Source organism: Pseudorasbora parva, chromosome 8 (genome assembly GCF_024679245.1).
Source record: "Pseudorasbora parva isolate DD20220531a chromosome 8, ASM2467924v1, whole genome shotgun sequence".
In the NCBI taxonomy this organism is placed as follows: Eukaryota; Metazoa; Chordata; class Actinopteri; order Cypriniformes; family Gobionidae; genus Pseudorasbora; species Pseudorasbora parva.
This window is the reverse complement of record NC_090179.1, coordinates 17,403,842-17,425,662: the sequence shown is the minus strand read 5'-3', so window position 1 is coordinate 17,425,662 and position 21,821 is coordinate 17,403,842. Positions and strand designations below refer to the sequence as shown.

At 36.7% G+C, this 21,821-nt stretch overlaps 1 protein-coding gene and 1 long non-coding RNA gene across 5 annotated transcripts; both read right to left on the bottom strand.

The window, feature by feature from the left end:
• Positions 1-2,332: 2,332 nt before the first annotated feature.
• Positions 2,333-19,898, bottom strand: LOC137084203 (B-cell receptor CD22-like). 4 transcript variants are annotated; one of them, XM_067450238.1, is made up of 18 exons: positions 19,820-19,879; positions 19,177-19,220; positions 18,661-19,071; positions 16,851-17,171; positions 16,497-16,751; positions 16,109-16,375; positions 15,675-15,935; positions 15,288-15,569; positions 14,858-15,121; positions 11,941-12,195; positions 11,508-11,595; positions 11,208-11,316; positions 10,921-11,001; positions 10,826-10,884; positions 3,741-3,798; positions 3,555-3,658; positions 3,398-3,449; positions 2,333-3,231 (listed from the first exon to the last, which is right to left on the bottom strand). In XM_067450238.1, exons 2-18 carry the CDS (start codon positions 19,208-19,210, stop codon positions 2,995-2,997), a joined length of 3,138 nt encoding a protein of 1,045 aa, XP_067306339.1. In that variant the 5' UTR covers positions 19,211-19,220; positions 19,820-19,879; the 3' UTR covers positions 2,333-2,994. The 4 variants fall into 4 exon arrangements, with proteins under 4 accessions (XP_067306339.1, XP_067306342.1, XP_067306338.1 ...); XM_067450241.1 differs by having other exon boundaries at positions 11,253-11,316; XM_067450237.1 differs by having other exon boundaries at positions 10,826-11,001; positions 19,177-19,217; positions 19,820-19,898.
• Positions 5,931-9,720, bottom strand: LOC137084204 (uncharacterized). Its single transcript, XR_010906717.1, has 5 exons — positions 9,473-9,720; positions 8,724-8,768; positions 7,692-7,836; positions 6,763-6,855; positions 5,931-6,338 (listed from the first exon to the last, which is right to left on the bottom strand). It is a non-coding gene; the product is annotated as an uncharacterized lncRNA (long non-coding RNA).
• Positions 19,899-21,821: the final 1,923 nt, after the last annotated feature.

Here is a 21,821-nt window from a genome sequence, read left to right as displayed (position 1 = left end):
TATTATGACAAACTGTTTCAAGCTGTGTCTCATTTTGTTAAATTTCGAAGGCTGCGTCCTCCAGAGGACACATCCTGGGAGCTTCTCAATATCCCTCCTCGTTTCCTCGCTCCTCCGTCCTCCATGCTATGACCTGGAAACCGATGGAGTTCAGCCATCTTGTAGGAGATCTCAATTCTCTAATTGCACCGCGAGGAGGCGAGGAGTGAGGAGTCTTCCTGAGGAGTCGTGAGCGAGGATACACAGGTGTTTCCTTTACCGAAGTGTCTTATTGACTAAACGTGAAGCACGCATTAATTCTCCTCCCCCTTCATATCGTGTCACAGTTTATTCACCATTATTATTATGTTTACATGTACAAGACACAAATGTTTGTCAAATAACAACAACTGACAGTTGCAGAATTATATCAAAGCACATGAACGAAACAATTAGAAAAACAAATGAAAACCAATACTATAGACTACAATGAATAAAAAGCAGTTCATAACTGGAATTTGTTGTTAATAATAACTGGTAATATTAATTAAAATATGGACAAATGTGGTATTTTGTGGAGGCTGAAGGTCACAATATAAATATCTCTAATGTTGAAGAATCCCTACTAAATCCAGCGGTGTCATCATAAATTGACGGAAAGGGAACAAGAATATATCATTTCACTTGATTCAATTCCTCCGTCCTCACGTCTTTTCCTCGCGTCCTTCCCTCGCATCCTGAAGGGGTGGAGCTAAGGAGCGAGGAAAGGAAGCTAGGAAAGGAAACGAGGATGCACAAATAAGAACTGGGAAGCACCCCCTGTGTAGGATGCAGTATAGAGATTGCCAAGTCATGTGACCAACTGGGCGGCAACGTCATCAGAGCGTAAAGAATTATGGGTATGTTTGGCCAGTTTACATTGCCTGACATAGCATGACCTTCGAGCTCCACTCATTACATCCAGAGAGTGGGGGCTAGACATCAAGCTCCACCCATTACTTCCAGAGAGTGGGGTCTAGACATCAAGCTCCACTCATTACATCCAGAGAGTGGGGGCTAGACGTCAGCTAGACATCAAGCTCCACCTATTACATTCAGAGAGTTGGGGCTAGATGTCAAGCTCCACCCATTAAATACAAAGAGTGGGGGCTAGACGTCAAGCTCCACCCATTAAATACAAAGAGTGGGGGCTAGACGTCAAACTCCACCCATTACATATAAAGAGTGGGGGCTAGATGTCAAGCTCCACCCATTACATCCAATGAGTGGGGGCTAGACATCAAGCTCCACCCATTACATTCAGTAGTGGGGGCTAGATGTCATGATCCACCCATTACATACAAAGAGTGGGGGCTAGATGTCAAGCTCCACCCATTATGTCCAGAGAGTAGGGGCTAGACGTCAAGCACCACCCCTTACATCCAGAGACTGGGCGCTAGATGTCAAGCTCCACCCAGTACATACAAAGAGTGGGGGCTAGATGTCAAAATCCGCCCATTACATCCAGAGAGTGGGGGCTAGACGTCAAGCTCCACCCATTACATCCAGAGGGTGAGGGCTAGATGTCAAGCTCCACCCATTACATCCGAAGAGTGGGGGCTAGACGTCAAGCTCTACCCATTACATCCAGAGAGTGGGGGCTAGATGTCAAGCTCCACCCATTACATCCAAAGAGTGGTGGCCAGACGTCAAGCTCCACCCATTACATCCAAAAAGTGGGGGCCAGACGTCAAGCTCCACCCATTACATCCAAAAAGTGGGGGCCAGACGTCAAGCTCCACCCATTACATCCAGAGAATGGGGGCTAGACGTCATGCTCCACCCATTACATCCAGAGAGAGGGGGCCAGACGTCAAGCTCCACCCATTACATCCAGAGAATGGGGGCTAGATGTCAAGCTCCACCCATTACATCCAGAGAGAGGGGGCCAGACGTCAAGCTCCACCCATTACATCCAGAGACTGGAGGCTAGACGTCATGCTTTACCCATTACATACAAAGAGTGGGGGCTAATGTCAAGCTCCACCCATTACATCCAGAGAGTGGGGGCTAGACGTCAAGCTCCACCCATTACATCCAGAGAGAGGGGGCCACACGTCAAGCTCCACCCATTACATCCAGAGAGTGGAGGCTAGACGTCAAGCTTCACCCATTACATACAAAGAGTGGGGGCTAGATGTCAAGCTCCACCCATTACATCCAAAGGGTGGGGACTAAACGGCAAGCTCCACATAACTGGCTATACTGTGTGTAAGACATCTCGGAGTCCAGACCTTAAATACAAGATCTTGACCAAAAGTTGATGCACCTCTTCATGGAAATTAAATACAAACAGTGACTTTTTTTGGGGGGGGAGCAAAATATAATGTATGTGTTTTATTTCTTCAATAACCACAAATATAGTACAAAGTTTCATGTTAAATGCATCACACTGCAGAACAATGATTTGCTTAATAAACCTGTGCAGTCATCCCTTCCTGAAATCAGTAAGCTTGGGAGACGTTTTCTTTTATTTAAACAATTAATTTATGGATACACAGTTTTCCAAGCAAGCACCACTAAATTCATCACACAAATATAAGGCATGTTGATACAACCACTGTAAAACAAAATTCATGCCCCAATTGAAAATGTTCATTGAAAATGTTCTAGTGACTGATCACATCTATTTTTTTCAGTTGGCCAAGTTTAATTTCTGTGAATTGATGCAATTTAATTCATAGAAATTCAATTTGGCCAAATAAATGAAGATGTGATCAGAATTTTTTTCAGTTGGTGCCTGATTTTTTTTTTTTTACAGTGAATGAATAGTATCTTTAAGCATATTTATGAATATTTCAATATTGTATTAATGCAATTGCAAGTGACACTGAAAAAATGAAAACCAGATAGATTCTTATCACTCTAATAGAATAATAATTTGTATATGATAATCTTAATTTTAACTTTCAAATAACATAGACTAATTATTAATTATAATACAGATTAATGTTTTAATACTTCATTTGGAAACTCCTACTGTTTATGTTTTATGGCTGAATATTCAGTTATGTCCTCATTATCAGAGCTGGAACTGCTAAAATTATGATTATGTTTGGGTTCTTTAACAATAGGTTTGGCAGAACAAGACACAGTGGAGTAATTCACTTCATCTTCTTCGCTAGTATCAGATTCCCAGTCTGCATTGATGAATGGACGTTTTGGTGCACATATAGAAGAAACATTCTCATAATCGTGTTCTGATTGGGAATTCTAGGATGAGGAGGAAATAATAATAATAAAAGGTTATCCATGTATACTACACAGCTGTATAAAACTGTTCTCCACAAATCAAAATTTGGTTTATCCTTACTGGTTGTTTTGTTGATATAAAGTAATAGAAGATAAAAAAAAATATGTTCAAATTCTCACAGCTTACCTTCAACTGCTTATTTTTTACCATGGCATAGACTGCTGAACCTTCAGGTGCTCTAAAAACACAATTATACATTTATTAATCAAAAGCATTTTTTATTGTTTTCATTTGATTTTATATCAGTTAATTTGTGGGAATGCAAATTGTATACTTGATTTACCTTTTTGGCTCATTTTGTCTCTTGAAATCAAGAGTGACATAGTTTAAGGCAGCTGAGTCATTGTCCACATATTCAGGTTTTTGTGGTTTTGGGGAACATTTTCCCTTTAAGAACAAAAAGACAGTTTTTTGTAATTTTGATGTTGCAATGGCATCCTGTTGCATTAAAAGAAAAACTTTCTCTCACCAGTTTCATTTGTGGCAGTTTAATGGCAGAATACACCGTGTGGATATTAGATTTCGGCCTTAAGAGGAAAAAATATATTTTCATTACAAAAAGTGATAAAGATTAGTGAAAAAGACATTAACGTGATAATTCACCCTAAAATGAAAATGTCTTTTTTTCTCTTTAGTAGAACAGTAAAGAATAGCTGAAACTTATAATGCAACTTAATGGCTACCGTCACTAAAGATGTCAAAAAAAACATATACAGGCAAAACAAAATTACTACCCAAGGCTCCTGATGATACATTGAGGTCTTATTAAGCTAAAAATTCAGTCTGTGCAAGAAAATGAACTTTATGTACAACATTGTCAGCTAAGACAGCCTCAGCCTCAGCTAAGAGTCCTGAGAAAATATCCAAAAAAACTTGCACAGTTCTGTATTTACATTATCCCAAAAGTTCCCAAGGATTTGTAAATCCAGAGAAATTGTGTGAACAAATGCAGAAGCACACCACTGTTGTGCCATTCAGTCAGGAAAGGATTAATCATTGGCGAGAACAGAGATTCCCAAAAAATTAAAGACATCTATTGGATCAATATCGCCGTGGCATTTTTGGGATGGAACGCTTCTAGGCCAACTTGGACTTGACAGAATCTTTCATGTTTTTGTAATAGACAGGTAAGCAAAAATGTCTTGTATATAATTATGTGTGGGTTATGCTGATGAAACTACACATAAAGTTAGGCCACTTGTACTTCAGTTAGGCCTACGCTGTCTGGTTCTATGTCCATGGCAGTGAAATTAAATACAGTATGTGGTGCACAACAGTTTGATTGTGCACTAACCATTACCTGCAAATTCTGTGGGTTTATTCCAAGCCTGCAGTCTCCCTCTCATTTACTGAAGCTTTTGTGCCTCGATCGCCCCCCGGTGACAGGTCCCAGTATAGCCGCCCCTCTGTGTTTTCTAATGGACGCGAGGCAAACTAAATAATAAAATTACACTTCAAATATTTTCTCCCCAAAGTTAGTTTATGTCACTGAAGGCAGTTATCATCACGATGATTTCATTTCAGGTGTTCGTTTTAAAAATAAGTTTAGTTTGAGTTAGTTATCTGATGTTATAAAAACGGCTGTGTGACGTCATGATTGACAGCTGAGACTGACGGCTTCTCTGAGTGAAGTTGTCACTGAGGCACTAACGGACTTTTTTCGACATTTTTGGGAGCAGATTGGAGCTTTAGCTTTAATTTCTACATTTCCATAACTGTTTATTTCACACCAACATAATTAATTGTTCTGCATCTGCGAGAGTGTGGGCGGGCTTTTGATATCGCGACTGTACTTCCTGCTCTACTTCCTGCGCTCTACTGCGCAACTCCGGTCCCGAAATCGCTACAGTGCAGACTCGGTCCCAAGATGTCCGTGCCGTGCAAGGCCGCCTGAAAGCTTCAAATCTGCCAAGCGGAAACGGATGATGTCGAGTCGTCCATATTTTTTTACGGTCTATGGTTTATTCAAATGTATGGATTCACTTTATATTAAGTGGCCTTACTATGTACAAATAATTTGATACAAGGGACTTGTATGTACTGTGTACATTCATGATTTTACATTGTACTTACATTTTAAAAAATACATGAATGGAATTTACTTTAATCTGTTATTAATTTGTGTAATTACATTTTTTATTACACTGTTGACACTTCCTTTACACATAACCCTACACTGCAAGCCTATACAGGTTGATTGAACTTAAAACATTTATGGAAACTCGTTGCCCTAAAAAAGTTGATTTTGTCTTGTTGAAAAAACAAAACATTTCCAGTTTAATGTACTTAAGATTTTAACAGCATTTAATTAAAAACTTTTAGTTAATTGAACTAATAATTTTTAATTCAGTGCTATTGAAATTTTACGTACATTAAACTGGAATTTTTTTGTTTTTTCAACAAGACAAAATCAACTTTTTTAGGGCAACGAGTTTCCATAAATGTTTTAAGTTCAATCAACCTGTATATGCTAACATTTATCATGGATGAATGTTGCAGAACCCAAAACTTTAATTTAAATAGCTATTTACGGTCAATGATTTAATAAAGATATCAAACAAGGACAAAGGATAACAATGATTTATTTGGACTTACAATTTATTGGAATTCACTTATCAAAATCAGTTTTCAAAGAGTGACAAAAGTAAAATGGGTGAAGTACCAATTACCCAATTGTAAATCTTTACAACAGTATTTCAAAACTTTCCCAAAATTTTAATAAGTACAGTATGTTTTTCTTTACCCTTTTACATGGTAAGCTGATTTGTAACAGCCAGAATCTTGCCCTTCAACTCCTTCTTGCCCAAAGCAAGCAAAACTTGCTGAATGAAAAAAAGGTGTTGCCCATGCACTTTGGGTAGTCTAGGTGCAGGGCATAAGTTAAACCAAAAAGAAGACCTGGTCTGGGGTATGTTGTCTAAATTGTCCATTACAACATTCCCCCCAAAATGATTCCCACCGAGGATGGGTGGAGGCAGAAGGACAGGGGTTGCAGAGCCACATCTTCATTTTCTAAGCTGAGGATTCCAACTGGCACATGCTGGTACGAGTCTCCATCATCAGAAGCCTGGACAAGAACATGAACATTACCAAGACACATGTTAGCACTAGATATTAATTTTATTGATAATGTTTTTATTAGTTGTATGCAGGCATATTTTTTTGCGAATTATGTATAAAAATGTTTCCAGAAGGTCAGTAATATTTACACATTACATGTGTGTTTTCGTTTACATTTGTATAAATCTTTGGATGACATTAACTACTGATTACATTAAAAATTATGTAAAATTATGAGATTAACCAGGATTGTATTTTAGAGTTTTATAAGTGTTATGACAGGAATTTAAATTTATCCTTAATGACTTAAAACTAAAACCTCATCCTTACATTCATCATTTAACTAAACTATAACTTTGTTTTTTGGTGGGGTTTTAAATGCACATCAAGAAAAAAATTACAAAAAGTAAAACTGCATTAAAAATACTTACAAAGCCTGCTTTGAAGAACTCAGTTGGGTCATCGCCAAGGAGTACCGGAAGCCCTCTCATAGCAACACGTCGCATGTCAACGATATCAGTAGCCTGAGGTGTGGAGGTTGAAAAGAAAATATAATTTGTCAACATAAAAGGAAGGCAATTTACATTAATCATAATTTTGTCTGCGTTACTGAACAGTCTTAAAGGGATAGTTCACCCAAAAATTTAAATTATATGTCTATCTGCTTACACCAAAGGACTCCAAGATGTAGGTGTGTTTGTTTCTTCAGCAGAACACAAATTAAGATTTAACTCCAACTGTTGCTGTCTGTATAATGTAATCATATAATGCATTTGAATGGTAGCAGAATCTATGAGAGTAAAAAAAACAAAACATGCATGGACAAATCCTTTTTAAACACAGCGGCTCATGATGGCACGTTGATGTCTTAATACAAAAAACAATCGGTTTGTGGGATAAACCGAAAAGTATATAATTTTTACCACACCACTACGTCCAACAGCCTTCAGCGCGTGATCATCTCTCTCTCGTGTATCTCTATACCATATTGTGTACATTGACCTCACTCAATGGAAGTGATCACGCGCTTAAGACTGTTGGACATAGTGATGTATTAGAGGTAAAAATTATATAAATACTGTTCGCTTTCTCGCACAAACTGATCTTTCTGTGTCTTAAGACATCAATGTGTCATCACAAGTCACTGTGTTTAATAAGGATTTGTCTGCGCATGTTTAGATTGCAATGGTTGGAGTTAAACATTTTCATTTGTGTTCTGCTGAAGAAACAAACCCACCTACATCTTGGATGCCCTTGGTGTAAGCAGATAAACATTACATTTAAATTTTTAGGTGAACGATCCCTTTTAAGTAATCTGGCTTTCAAAATTAAACAATGGCATTAACTTAAATTTACAAACCTTGGCTTGATGCAGAAGATCGCTCAAAATCTGCCCAGCGAGACCTCTCTTTGACCTGAATCAGTTGTGGACAGTGACGATCAAGAGAGCCATAAAATTCTTTTTTAAGGTTCTTCCCAACTACCCGGCTGAATTCTTGATACACCTGAAATAGTAAAACAAAAAAGCATGTGTTAACATCAGGGAACTGTGAAGATTTAACAACTGTCAAATAATTATCTAGCCATGATTTGGACAATATGTCACTCTCTGCCACAGTCTCAACTACCTCTTTCACAACTGACTCATCTACATGTCCAAAGTGTTTCTGAAAAACAGCCTTCACATGCTTGTGCAAAAGTGGCTGGGACAACTGGATTATATGGCAAAGCTGTTGAATTACTTCCTGAACAGAGTTCTCTGGTATGTGAAGGAGGGTTTGCATTTTTTTTTAAAAGAGCTGCTAAATTATGTTCCAATTGTTCTCCTAAGTCTTGTGATAGTGTTTCGTTTGCTTCTGCATTGAAATCATCTTGGCCCAATTAATCTGGAAGCATCTCCTGCACAGCACACTCATGAGTGTCAACTACACTGTCATCATTTTCATTTTCATTACTCTCTATTTTTACTATTAGCTCTGGTTTAAACATTTTCTCATTTTGATCTTGGTGATGCTTACTTTTGTGTGCACTGAATGTGGAATATACCCTGCTTTCAAAGCTACAGCCTTGAAATGGACATTTAACTTTTTGGTGGTCTTTGAGATGTCTGTGCCGAAGGTGGGCAAAATATTCTGTAATCTTACAGGGTTCAAGAAAATCACAAAGCTGACAGCGAAACTTAGCTTCAAATTTCCCCACGGATTGTTGTTTTTCAGTCGCTGTATGAAAACGAGATAAGTGTATTTTAAAGCTATTGAAAAAAACTTAAAAGTACATAAACATTCCTGATATAAGCATGGAAAAGGCTGGCTTCTTGCATAGCTCCCATGTTTAAGTCTGTAATGTTTTAATAAGTATCCCCTTTTGTCACAAGCATATATGCAATACTTACATTTCCAGATCATCTTTATTAGGCTTGCTTTGAACTTCTTGAAATCTGCAGAGAAACACAAATCCACATTAGAGTGCTTTTTACTAGCTGACAAGGCAAATTTACATCTTTTGATCTGTTATTGACAAAATTGTCTCTTGAAACAAAGTACTATCTAGCCATCTATTTATTTAGCATGTAACTGATGTACTAGCTAACACCACGCTGATGAGCACGAGGTTGCATTTCTTTAAGACAGATATGGATTAGTATTTTTTCTCAGGTTTGTCAATTGAAGCTGTTTTGTTTAATACTTCACTCACAAAGACATGCAAAAACGTATAAAACCTAACTAATAAAGTTACGCTGTATTTACGTTAAAACCACGTTGAGCATTTCTAACAAGGCAAGTTAAACTGCCAAGATTCACAAACACCACCGAACGAGATATTGTTTGAATATCTCAGCTGTTGAAGCGTGCAGTTGTTTGTTTGATGAGAATTATTGACCAAAAAAGAATAAGTATTCAATTTTAAATGTGATTATCACTTTCCCAGAGAGCATGTCGTAAGAATTAACGTTGTAAAAAGTGGCGGATGCAATTGATCGGTGACGAACGTTGACATGTAACAGTTACTATGTGACATGTATTGACACAGCCTAAACTTACATTTAGTTTTACTGGCTAACTGTTATACATCTTATTTATTAGGGATTAATAGTATTATAGCTGTTTGAGACCAAAATGTAAAATGACATGTCCTACTCACCAGCAAACGTTGATAAAAATGCGCGCAGCTGCGTCCATGCCTGACGTCAGTTCAAAGAGCCAATCAGCGTCTTCCTTGTATTGCGTCGCATTGACAACAGACCAAAATAGGCTCTGTTCAGTACATTCAATTTAAACAACCAGAATAGAATGAACAACATCATGCAAATCGTACAACAAACTAAAAACATGTTGTTATTGAGCAAATCTGTTGGAGTTTATGTTTATTGTACCTAAATAATTTGAATTAAAACAATTTCAGGGATAACAGTGTACTTATAAACCCATTACCCTTAAACTTAACCATTCCACCACATTTCATTTTTCATATAATGAAATGGGGTGGCAGTGGCTCATGTAGGTTGTCTACAAACCGAAAGGTTGGTGGTTCGATCCCCGGTTCCACCTGACCAAGTGTCGAGGTGTCCTTGAGCAAGACACCTAACCCCAGCTGCTCCAGACGAGCTGGATGGCGCCTTACATGGCTGACATCGCCGTTGGTGAATGAATGGGTGAATGTGAGGCAAAAATGTAAAGCGCTCTGGATGGCCATAGGGTCTGTTAAAAGCGCTATATAAATATAAATGCAGTCCATATAGGTTGTGGTATCTATGATAAGCACAAGTGCCACTTTGATGAACAATACAAGAACAACTTTCCTCTCTGTTATAAAGAACCGCAGCGTCAGCTCACGTGTGAGTTTGCTCCTGCACACGTCATTATCTAACAGCTAGCCGTGACCTTGGTCAGGAACATTTGCTGAGATTACAGACCAGTTGTTTCGCTTCATAAGACCTCAATATATCATCAGGAGCAATGAGTATTAGTTTTGTTTTGCCTGTATCTGTTTTTTTATTTCTCAAAGTGACAGTATCCATTGACTTTATTATATGAATAACCAAGGACCACAGTTTCAGCTAAAAATCTTCTTTAGGGGAGACCAGGTATGGTTGTAACACTTTTTTTCTTTAGCACCTAACCTTTTTTTAGCTACATGTCTACTACAAATGGCAAAAAAATTCTTAAACCTTTCTTCACAAACTTTGTGAGATGTTAACAAATATTAAAAAAATAATAAATAATTCAAAAAAAATATTATGTAGCTTCAGGAGTGATAGCAATACAGACTGGAAAACATCCATATGGGATCGTAAAGGAAGCCAGAGGAAACGGAAACTGTCATATAACTCCTATCTTATCTGTGATTTATGGAATTGGTAGTGTTGCAACTCTCCCCATGTTACAACTATACCCAGTCCCTCTACTGTTCTACTGAAGAAAAAAGGCATGCATATAAGAAAAAACTTGAGGTAAACTATCCTTTTAATGTCTCCATCAATTCTGTAGCTGTTACCTTGGATTGGGATTGAGGTCCTGCGTTTGTGTAGGATCTTGGGAATGGGGTGTTGGATGCGTTTGTGTAGGATCTTGGGAATGGGGTGTTGGATGTGATGGATTAACCCTTATTCCATGACATGGATCAGGAATGTCTTCCATTGACATATTTCCCCGGGTGTTATTTTGCGATCCCTGATATTCCAAATATTCCAAACAGAACACATATTTTATTAAGTAAACAGATACTTGCTTAATAAGCAAAACTTAACCAATATATATATATATATATATATATATATATATATATATATATATATATATATATATATAAAGCCATGCTTATTAAACTGTGTTCGAGTAACTAACCCAGTTACTGAAACAAAATTAATTCAAATAACCAATAAAAGTAAGTTTGCCACTGTAGAAGAGCGTGACAGGATTACTGGGAAAAAACACAATGGATTATCTGCTCCACTTTGCTGATCCAATCTTGCCTTGATGATAGTCCTGAAAAATAATGACCACAATGATTGGAAGATGGTGACTGGAAAAAGGAAATAGTCCTAAGTAACAGTCACAAACCAAAATCAACATCTTAAAGGACCACTAATATGAAGACAAATTAATTCATGATGCAAGCTTATTTTAAGATTATTTTCTTCACTTAAAGAAGAAGAAGAGAAGAAATACGTATGTACCTGTGTATCAGAAACATGGCCGCAGCAATGAGCATCAACAGGAGAAAGACAGGTACGATTATCTGGTAGAACACCTTAAGAGAGTTACCTAAAATAAGAGAGTTTTATGGAGAAATCATGATCACATCATTTCCAAAACACAACCCTGATCATCTTAATCTAACCTCAAATTCATAACCTAACCTAGGTAAATTTTTAAAATAGTCCAAAATATTGCAAATGGCATATGGTGTGCTTTCATCCCTCCCTAAAAGCCCAAACTTAATGTCCAAATCAGTTAGATCAGAAATTGTCATAAAATAGTCTATAGTCTAGTAATAGACTGTTCTAAACTGCAAGACATGCTCGATTATAAAACGAGTAATTAAGCCGGGGCATTAAGACGAGAAACTCTTCCCCAAGTGCTTTCTGTGCATGTGCTCTTCATACTCACTGCTGAGAAATAACACAATGTTTTTGGATTGGGATTTTCCAATACTATTGGTCGCTGTACAGTAATATGTTCCTGGGTTCTGAGGTAGAACAGTGAAGTTCTGTTGGTCTGACAGGACGGTCGTGTTGTCCTCCTTTCTGTACCATTTGTAGTCAGTGGCGGGAGGATACGCATCTGCACTGCAGGTCAGATACACTGTAAACTCCCAAGTCCGCTCATCTGTCATGTTATGAATAATATTTATGTTTGGAGTATCTGCAGAAAACAGGCAAACAGACAGGAACCTTCATAATCAACATTTATGTGATCCAAACATCCATGATGTGATATTGTTAGAATTGAAAGTTGTGTAATATTAATCCATTCAAGAAACTATCATGACAAAGTCAATCCTTTTTGAAAGCTTGTTTCTGTCACAGAATATAAAATGAAAAAGGTAATTTTTTATCTAATGATATCACCGAATGGGTAACATTTCAGTCCCCAGGACTTTGTATGTACACATTTACATGGAAATTAACTCTAAAATACGTATTATTATTAAGCAACGTGTCCTGAACATTAATCTAACTGTGAATGTAAAATATACAATTTAAAACATTAATAAAAACTACTAAGAACACAAAAAATAGAATTTTTTACATGTCCCCGGTATCTAAATCTAAACTTTATCATGAAATATTATCATTAAAATCGTTCAGAAATCATTTTTTTTTTTGCATTGTTGTGTAAATCCATAACATCTATGCTTAAACAAATAAAAATTTAATTTAAAAAATCCATAATATGTTATATAAAATAAACATTTTAGTCGTGTCCCTATGTTTTCACTCAGTCCTGTTACTCTCACACATTGCCCCCTCTAAAAACTTGGAACATGCCACTAAAGGAGCTTTTTAACAGGAAGTTGCATCATCTGAATCTTATATAGCCCATGGGAAGACCAAAAGTAAGTCCTCTCATTTTTATTTCTGTATATTTGATGAAATTGTAACTTTGACTAAGAAGGTCATATCTCATTGTACTGTCCTGTTACTTAAATTATTTCTTAGGTTATTTGTTTATTTTAAAAATATTAACTTAAGGTAAGTCACTACAATTTGCTCACTGTCCTCATGCTATTAGCTACTTAGCCAAGTGGCAATTTGGCATGTTTTTGCAATTTTTTTGCTTTAAAACTCAATCCTGTTACTTTCAGTCCTGTTACTCATATGAAAAATAACAGGACTGAGTAAAAGTAACAGGAGTGAGTAGAGTCCTCTTTTTTGTTGATTTAAAAGTTTGAATGTAAGTTGATATAATATTCCCCTGATTTATGAGTTTTACAGTTGAAATTATGAAAAATTTTAGACATTTAGGATTATTTTTACAATGTGAATACCATACTTACAGGCAGCCAGTTCACCACGAAGTGACTTAAACGTTTTTGTCTTTGTCTTTCTTATCTTTTATAGAAGATGGATAAAACCCATACTATGCAGGTGCCAGCAACACACACCCATGGCATGCTGCAAGGAAAGGACCGAGACACACCCGCAACCCTCTCTTTTCACCCTTTTTGTCTTTCCTTCCCTCTCTCCTTCCTTCTCGCTCTCTCTATCTTTCTCTTTCCACCTCCTTTGCTGTCAAGTACTACTATCACATAGTACATCCCTTCAACACAGATATCTCACTCACTCACATGCACACACGGCTATGTACAATCTCCCTCTCACACTCACATGGACACACATTATGGACACTCATTCCTGTTACACGGTCCTCATTCCTGTTACAAAATGTTCATTCCTTTTACAAAATTTTACTTTTTTTCTAAAAAAATACAGTTAAACCACTGTTTTTATCAGTTTTGTTTAGTACATCATTTACACAATTGTTTAATAAATCAAATTATTGAAAAAAAGTAAACTTGTGGCTTCAGTCTTCTTTAAAATGAAAAAAATATAAATATTTTTTTTTTTTAAATACACTTTGTCTTCATATAGAGTGTTATTTAGTCACAAATATTAATTATTTGAAGATATAACCAAACATTTCTTTAAAATATACACTTTCTTGAAGGGAAAACAAAGGAATGAATTAACATGGTTTTAAACATGCTTTTTAAACGGCACATGGGTTTTAGTAACAGGACTGAGAAAACATGCATCCATCCTCTGCTTCGAAACCTTGTAAAATATTAAATAAAGTTACCTGAGATTGACCAATACAGATTTTGAAGAGTTAAATATGTGTAGTATTGGATTCAGTGTTGAAAAAATAAATTAAATAAAGTTTAATTTTGAATTTTACAACCAGCAAATGTCACCCATTCGGTGGAATGGAGTTACTTTTTTCTTAGAATTGTTATATAAACAAGTCAGAATTGTATGTGTGTGTGTGTGTGTGTGGGGGGGGGGGGGATTCTGAATTGTATTCTTGCCAGTGGGACGTTTTTTATCACAAATGTTGAGTTTATATCTCAACATTCTGATTTGTTGTTCCACAGCTCTGACTTCTCACAATTCTGATTCTTTTTCTTGCAGTTCTGCTTTTTTTTTCCTGCCTTTTTTCAGTTCTACTTTTTGTATAGCTTTGACTTTTTCTTACAAATTCAGAATTTTTTCATCTTACAATTGCGTGATATAAACTTGCAATTCCATGTTATCAAGACAGAATTGCACAAAAAAAACAAAAACAAGGAAGGAAGGAAGGCAGAACTGAGGGTAAAATTCAGAATTGTGTGATATAAAGTCCAGTTCTTAGGAAGAAAAAATGCAGGTCTGACCTTTTTTTTCTTTTTCCAGCTTCCTTATTTATTAGACTACTTAAACCAGTGAAAAACAACAACAACAAAAACATTTCTTTCAGAAAAGTCAAAGAATCCTTTTTGCTTCTAAAAGATTGTGTCAAATAATAATTATGGAAAAATACTCACATTTCACCCTGATTTCCACTGATTGGGATCTTGTTTTTCCAATGGAATTAATTGCAATACAGATGAACTGACCAGAGTCAGAGATATTCAGGGAATCAAAGTGCAGTTTCTGTTCATGTCCAACTGTCTTAAATTGTCCATTGAATCTTTTCATCCACTCATATGAGGATGGAGCAGGTTTGGCGCGAGCATTGCATGTAAGAGTCAGCTGACTCCCAAACGTCTGTTCTCCTTTAGAACTTGCAGTCACATTTTTAGGTGCATCTACAAACGTGATATATAAGAAGATGAAATCCACATTTTTTTAGTTGAAGAAATGCTAAAAGTCTCATTGATCAGTTTTAATTAAAGCATATAATGTTCCTTGAAATAAGCCACAAGTCCTTGAAATATCTTAAATAATTGTAGGTATTTTAGTTTTGATACTTACACAACACAGTTAGATGCCGTTCAGTTTCTAGATTCCCCTCTGAATTCTCGGCTTTGCACTTGTACCTTCCTGCATCTGACTCAGTTACGTTCAAGTATACGGTTAAATAGTTTGCAGATTCAGTGATGTTCCCTCGAGTGCTTTGAATATTTCTGAGAACATACTGAGATCTTGTCACCGTGATCTTTGACTTAGGAAAGCTTTGCACCGTGCAGACAATGGAGAGTTCTTCAAACTCTCTCACCTCACTTTTCATATTCAAACTGAGCTTAGATGGAGGATCTGCATAGTTCATGGAGACGTGTGAAGAAGAGACAAAATGATTGGGATGTGTGACATGTGAAATGATTCACCTTGACTTTAGATTTAGGAACAAAACAGACTTACAATGCACATCAACATTAATGGAGCGTGATTTGGTTCCAATGGTGTTTTTAACATCACATGTGTACTGCCCTGCATGTTGAATGGTCACATTGTCAATGTTTAACTGTCCAGTTTGAGATGATAATGGGAAATTAGACAGTCCATTTATGTGATTCCACGTGTACACTGGTTTAGGGTTAGCTTCAGCAGAGCATGTCAAAGTCAGTCTAGAGTTCACTCGTACAAAGTCGTTGCCTTGTATTTCAATGTTTTGTGGCGAATCTGTTTAAAAATGATTTAGAAAGCTTACCACACTGTAATCTACATGCAGACTTTGGTAGACATATATAATTATAATTGACTTAAGTGAAGCGACTCAGCATCTAACATACATTATAGTTAATTTTGCTGAAAATTAATTACACATCTTCATTATTAATCACAGTAATACTTACACTTTACAGATACCTGGATTTTTTTTGACGTCACGCTTTTTAAAGCATTACCAGCCTGGCAATGGTAAGATCCTATATTGCCTGCTGCAATGTTATAGATGGTTAATATGTTGTTGGTTTGTTGTAGCACATTGTTCTTAAAGTACCATTTAAACTGCGTGGCTGGCGGGTTACTTTCTTGGACTGAACATTTAAGTATCAGTGTGTCTCCCTCTTTGAGATCTTCAACTTTGACCAGAGGTTCCACTGTGACATAATTTGGACCATCTGAAGGCATGCAAAATGCATTTTGATTACAAGAAATAATTATTAGAGTTAACATTATAATGATTGAGCAGATGATTAAATGGGGATGGTTTTTCTTGTTTACATAAAACATAAAACTCACATTTCACATCAATTATAATGATATTTGATTTCATTGATCCATGCTTGTTTGTAGCTGTACAAGAATAATTTCCACTGTCTTTTGGTTTCACATGATTTAGTGTCAAGTTAGACACATCCTGAGACAATGACTTCTCATCTTTGAGCCATGAGAAGGCAACATTAGGGTTTCCTCTGCTGGTGCAGGAGAGAGTGACATAATCTCCCTCCTTCACAACACTGGAGCTCACAATTGCAGTTGTCTCTTTAGGTGCATCTGGAGAAGAAAAAGAGATGAAGGTGGCTCATTGAGTGAACAGTCATCACATTGGTCAGTTACAGTAAATGCACAGTGTTTGTTTCCATAGACACTCACATTCCACAGACAGGGTGATATTCCTGATCTGGAATATGTCCTGAGATTGGGCTGGACGACAAGACAGAATTCTTTTGTCATCCATCCATGTCACATTGAATTTTAGTTTGGTGACATTTCTGCCCTCTTCTTCCTCCTCAGTCTCTATGATCATATCGGTTAATGAGGAGGACGTCCATTCTTGCTTTTGTCCTGCATGGATGAGCCACTCGGGATATTTCAAGCAGGAACTAAATGTGGAACAGTAGACAGTAAACTCTTCGAATTCCTTGAGTGGATTCTCTAGCTCTGGTGGTTTAACATGCACCTTACAAGGGTTGTCTGAAATAAAGAGTAGATTATGGAGTACAGGTGATTAAAAAAAAACAAAACAAAAAAACCAAAAAAACATTCTTATTTAGAATTTGGCACATTTTGAGACATATGAGAACCAGTGTTTGGCATCAGCCAACAGTGAACATTCTTCTCAGAATGTTGGTTAACATTTTGGAAAGCCTCTTTCCAAAAAGTTTGTTCAAAGTTATCTGGTCTTAATATTCTCAAAATGTTAGCATTAGAACAATTTATACATGTTTGTGGAACTTTTTTTTTTTTCTGAAATATTTGAGTTGGACATTTGTCATTTGTGCGTTACTACTTGTTTCAGAACATTGAAGTTCTCTTCCCATAATTTTTGTAAAATTATAATAAAAAAATAAAAATAATAATAATGTTCCCTTAAAGTTTGCATAATCAAGAAAAAAAATGTATAACACTTAGAGCGAATGCAGAAATAACATTAACTTAACGCAAACGTTCTTAGTACGTAATTTGGACTCTTCATGAAGACTTAGTTCACACTTGTAGTTCGGTTAGTTTGGTCTGGACCAAAAAACAAAAACAAAACATATAGTCCTGGTCCGCTAAGCGTTCACACTGGCCAGTTTAACAGCAACCCTAAAGTTACCGAACCAAAGGCATAGGGTGACGCTCACAACCTGATTGGTCAGCTTATATGATGTAGGAGCTTGCTTACCGAACATTCAAAACAATGCTGTGTGCTGGGTTAAATGCAGTAATTTTATGCATGTTCCTATGGCATTATTTTTACCCGCAGAGAACTCATGAAGAGCTCATAAAATGCTCAAAACATTTAAAACAGCAACAGGATTTCCTCCGTTGTATGGAGAAAAGAGACGGGCGTCTTTTATTCAAAAGAGATGGCAGTTCCGTCATCTGTACCGTCAAATGGGCAACACGGGTCCTTTGATGAGAAGAACCGGGTATGCTTTTTGTGTGTTTTTTCTAGCATTCTCGAAACATGCACGTTTGGATACACCGATCTGACTATGCGTCGCATCCTGTGACATTAAGTCTGGTTTTTGGTTCATTTACATGTCTTTGGCCCGTGTTCCGTTCATATATCAATCGAACCACACCAGAGTTTGTTTGGAAGCGGACCGAGACCCGTCTTTTTATCGGCCTTGGTCCGCTTGTTTGGCCCGCGCCAGGGTTCGGATGGCAGCTTTCACATATGTTCAAATGAACCGCACTAAACGAGCAATCGCACCAGGGTTTGTTTTAATCGAACCAAACATGACAAGTGTGAACGCACCCTTAATGTCAGGATTGTATGGATTTATTATATTCTTTATTATTACTTGTTGGTTGTAATTTTTGGAGAACCTTGGTCACATTGTTTCATTGTCTAAAGAAAAGAGCAGCATGTTCCATGGAATACGGATAGAGGATAAGTAAATGAAGACAGATTTATTTATTTTTTCATACAAGGAAACAACAAATGAGTCCCATTCAGAAAAACATTGCTCACCTTTGACTGTGAGAGTCATAGCTTTACTCATGTACTTATTTTTTTCTGAACCAATGAATCTAAAGCTGTAGTTCCCACTGTCTGTTTTTTGTAGATTTGTGATTCTTAAATCACATTGTATCCATTCCTTTATTTGCATGGTTGATGTTAAATTAGTCATGTACTCCACTCTGTTGGAATAATCTGGTGACTGGGGGCGTTCTTTTGTGTTGCTGTATACAATAGTCCCATTAAACATTTCTGATTTTGTATCAAAATATGGATCTTTAAACCACAGCAGTTTCAGATTCGACTGTTCCTTTTGTTTTAAATAACCACAGGGGATGGTTATACTTGACCCTTCCTCAGTTGTTTTTTCAAGCATATTTATTTTAACTTTCAACAAGTCTGCGAAGGAACTTGTAAGAATAACTGTAGGAAAAACAACATCGGTAACAGTTTAATGTATTCCAACAAATTAGGACAGTCATTTTATAAAAATCAACATATTCAGTACATAATCCAGACAATGCATACCAAACAGAAGCAGAAGAATCCCTTCAGGAACCATACTTCAGCTGCTAATGAAATAAAGACATTTATATTATTAAGTTGGGCACCAGTGTCTTTAAAACTCTGATGGCACATTTGCTGTTTGTTGTTGTGTGTGTGGGTGAATGTGTGTATTTTGGAGGGCACAGCTGTGAATGAGTCAGACTGTTTTTTTTCCTTCCTTTTTTGCTCATCCTTGTGGAACAGATGCCTGCCGTAAAATGTGATTTTGACAACACCGAACTTATTAATTGAAAATGTTCTATGTTTTTTATTTATTATTGAATTTGTCACCTTATTTTATTTACGCTGCAGTAACACGTACATCAGGCCATCCCCTCCAGGTAACACTTTACAATAAGGTTGCATTAGTTAACATGAACTAACCATGAACAACACCCTTTTTCAGCATTAGTTCATCTTAACACATAGTAATGCATCTATTCATATTAACAGCGCAATTGACATCAAACAGCATTAGTTCACACTAAAATGACACAATCTCATGTCAGAAAGTTTTGTTTTGAAGAAGCACAGTGCTTGTCATGCAGGATTGCGTAAGTAATTTGACAACTAAATGTGTTTTATTAAGATAAACAATAATGAAAGGCAATTAAAATGATCTTACCTTCAGATCAAATGCGTTGTTCTCAATGGGCAGCTTAACAACATTCAAACCGAGAAACAAAAGGAGAACTTCATCCATGTGTATTTCTAACTTGTTATATTTGCATGCATGAACATTCAGACATAAAAGAAATAGGCAAAAAGCACATATTCTTGGTGGCGATAAAGAGATATTTTAATTCTGTCACCCAAGCGTGAAGCTCACTTCCTGTGGCAGCAGTTAATTCTGTTTCGAAACTATTCAGAAAATAAAACCCCCTTTTAATGTAGGTGTATCATGTGCAGCTTGGAAAAGTCAACGTGAGTGTCTTTCATAAAGTCAACGTGAGTGTCTTTCAGAATGTAAATACTGTATGACCATAAGGATATACTGTAATTCAACATAATTTACTGAATGACCAAACCACATCCTACAGTTGTGGGTTCAATGAGGGCTATCTTATTTCTAAGATAGTGTAGTTCATTAGCTATGTTTCCATCCACCTATTTTTATGCACATTTTGGGATATTGCCTAAAAAAAACACTTGATGGAAACATACAAATGCCCATAAAAAGTGTATGTGTTCAATTTAGGCAGATACAATTTTACCTGATAAAATAGACATGCACATAAACTATGATGGAAACACATTTAACAAATAAATCCCTTCGATTTGCAACAACAACAAAAAAACATATACGAATGGATAACTGGACTAACCAGCGGACCAATTTCATTGCCACAGCATCTCAAATGTTGAGAATAAAACATGCCAGAGCCAAAGAATATCATCAATATGATTTGGTAAATTGAAACATGACAACGTTTATTGTATTTTGTCTGCACACACTGTTCCATTTTTATTACGGATACCATGTTGCATCAATTTCTCAGGAAGATGGATTTGTTCTCTTAAACACATGATTTTGTTGTTCTGCTGAATACAAAGGAATATATTTGGAAGAATGTTTGTAACCAAGCAGATCTCCGCAGCCATTGACTACCATTGGGGGGGGGGGGGGGGGGGGGGGAGAAACTATGGTGTATAGTACACTTAGGCCAAAAGTTTGGGCACATTACTATTTGTAATGTTTTTGAAAGAAGATTCTTCTGCTCATCAAGCCTACATTTATTTGATCAAAAATACAGATTTTTTATTTTTTTTTTATTTTTTATTGTGATATACTATTAAAAATTAAAATATTTGGTTATCAATGTATTATACTTTACATTATCATTTATTTCTGTGATGCAAAGCTGAATTTTCAGGATCGTTACTCCAGTCTTCAGTGTCACATGACATCCAGTCTATCACATGATACTTAAGAAATCATTCTAATATTCTGATTTATTATTAGGGATGCACCGAATCCAGGATTCGGGTTTGGATTCGGCCGAATATTGGGCTTTTTGACTGGGTTCGGTTTCTGCCGAACCTTAGAATTTTTTTCCACCGAACCGAACCCGCTTGCACTACGCGATACTGGTCGAACATGATGCCGTGGTTGATTATGGCAATGTGTTTACTAGGTGGACCGTTCGAATGCAGTAGGCTGTGAGAAAGTGAAAATGGAACTTGTGAACAGAAAATGTGTTGTTTGGCAGTACTTTCAGTCACAAGAAGGCAATTCAAGTCGAGCTATATGTTCAATTTGCAATGCCGATTTGTCTCGTGGTGGCAAGAACCCTAAACAATAGCCACTGGATGTCCGGTTCGCGAACGAATCGTTCTTTTTAACCGGATCTTTTCAGTGATCCGGTCGTACCAGTTCACCAAATCGGACTGAATCGTTCTAAACGGTTCGCGTCTCAAATCAGCGCTGATCTCACAAGTTACTATAGTTACTCACTTTCTGACATGAGTGACAGTCCCTCAGACTATAAATAAACTAATATTTTGAAGTATATGTTGTAACTCCAACAGTTCACTGAACTGAGACATGTTTTGCTGTGAGAACTGGTGAGCTGAGATACTGCATGCGTGATAGCATCGTCTTGAACTGAACTGTTTCTCTCGGAGTG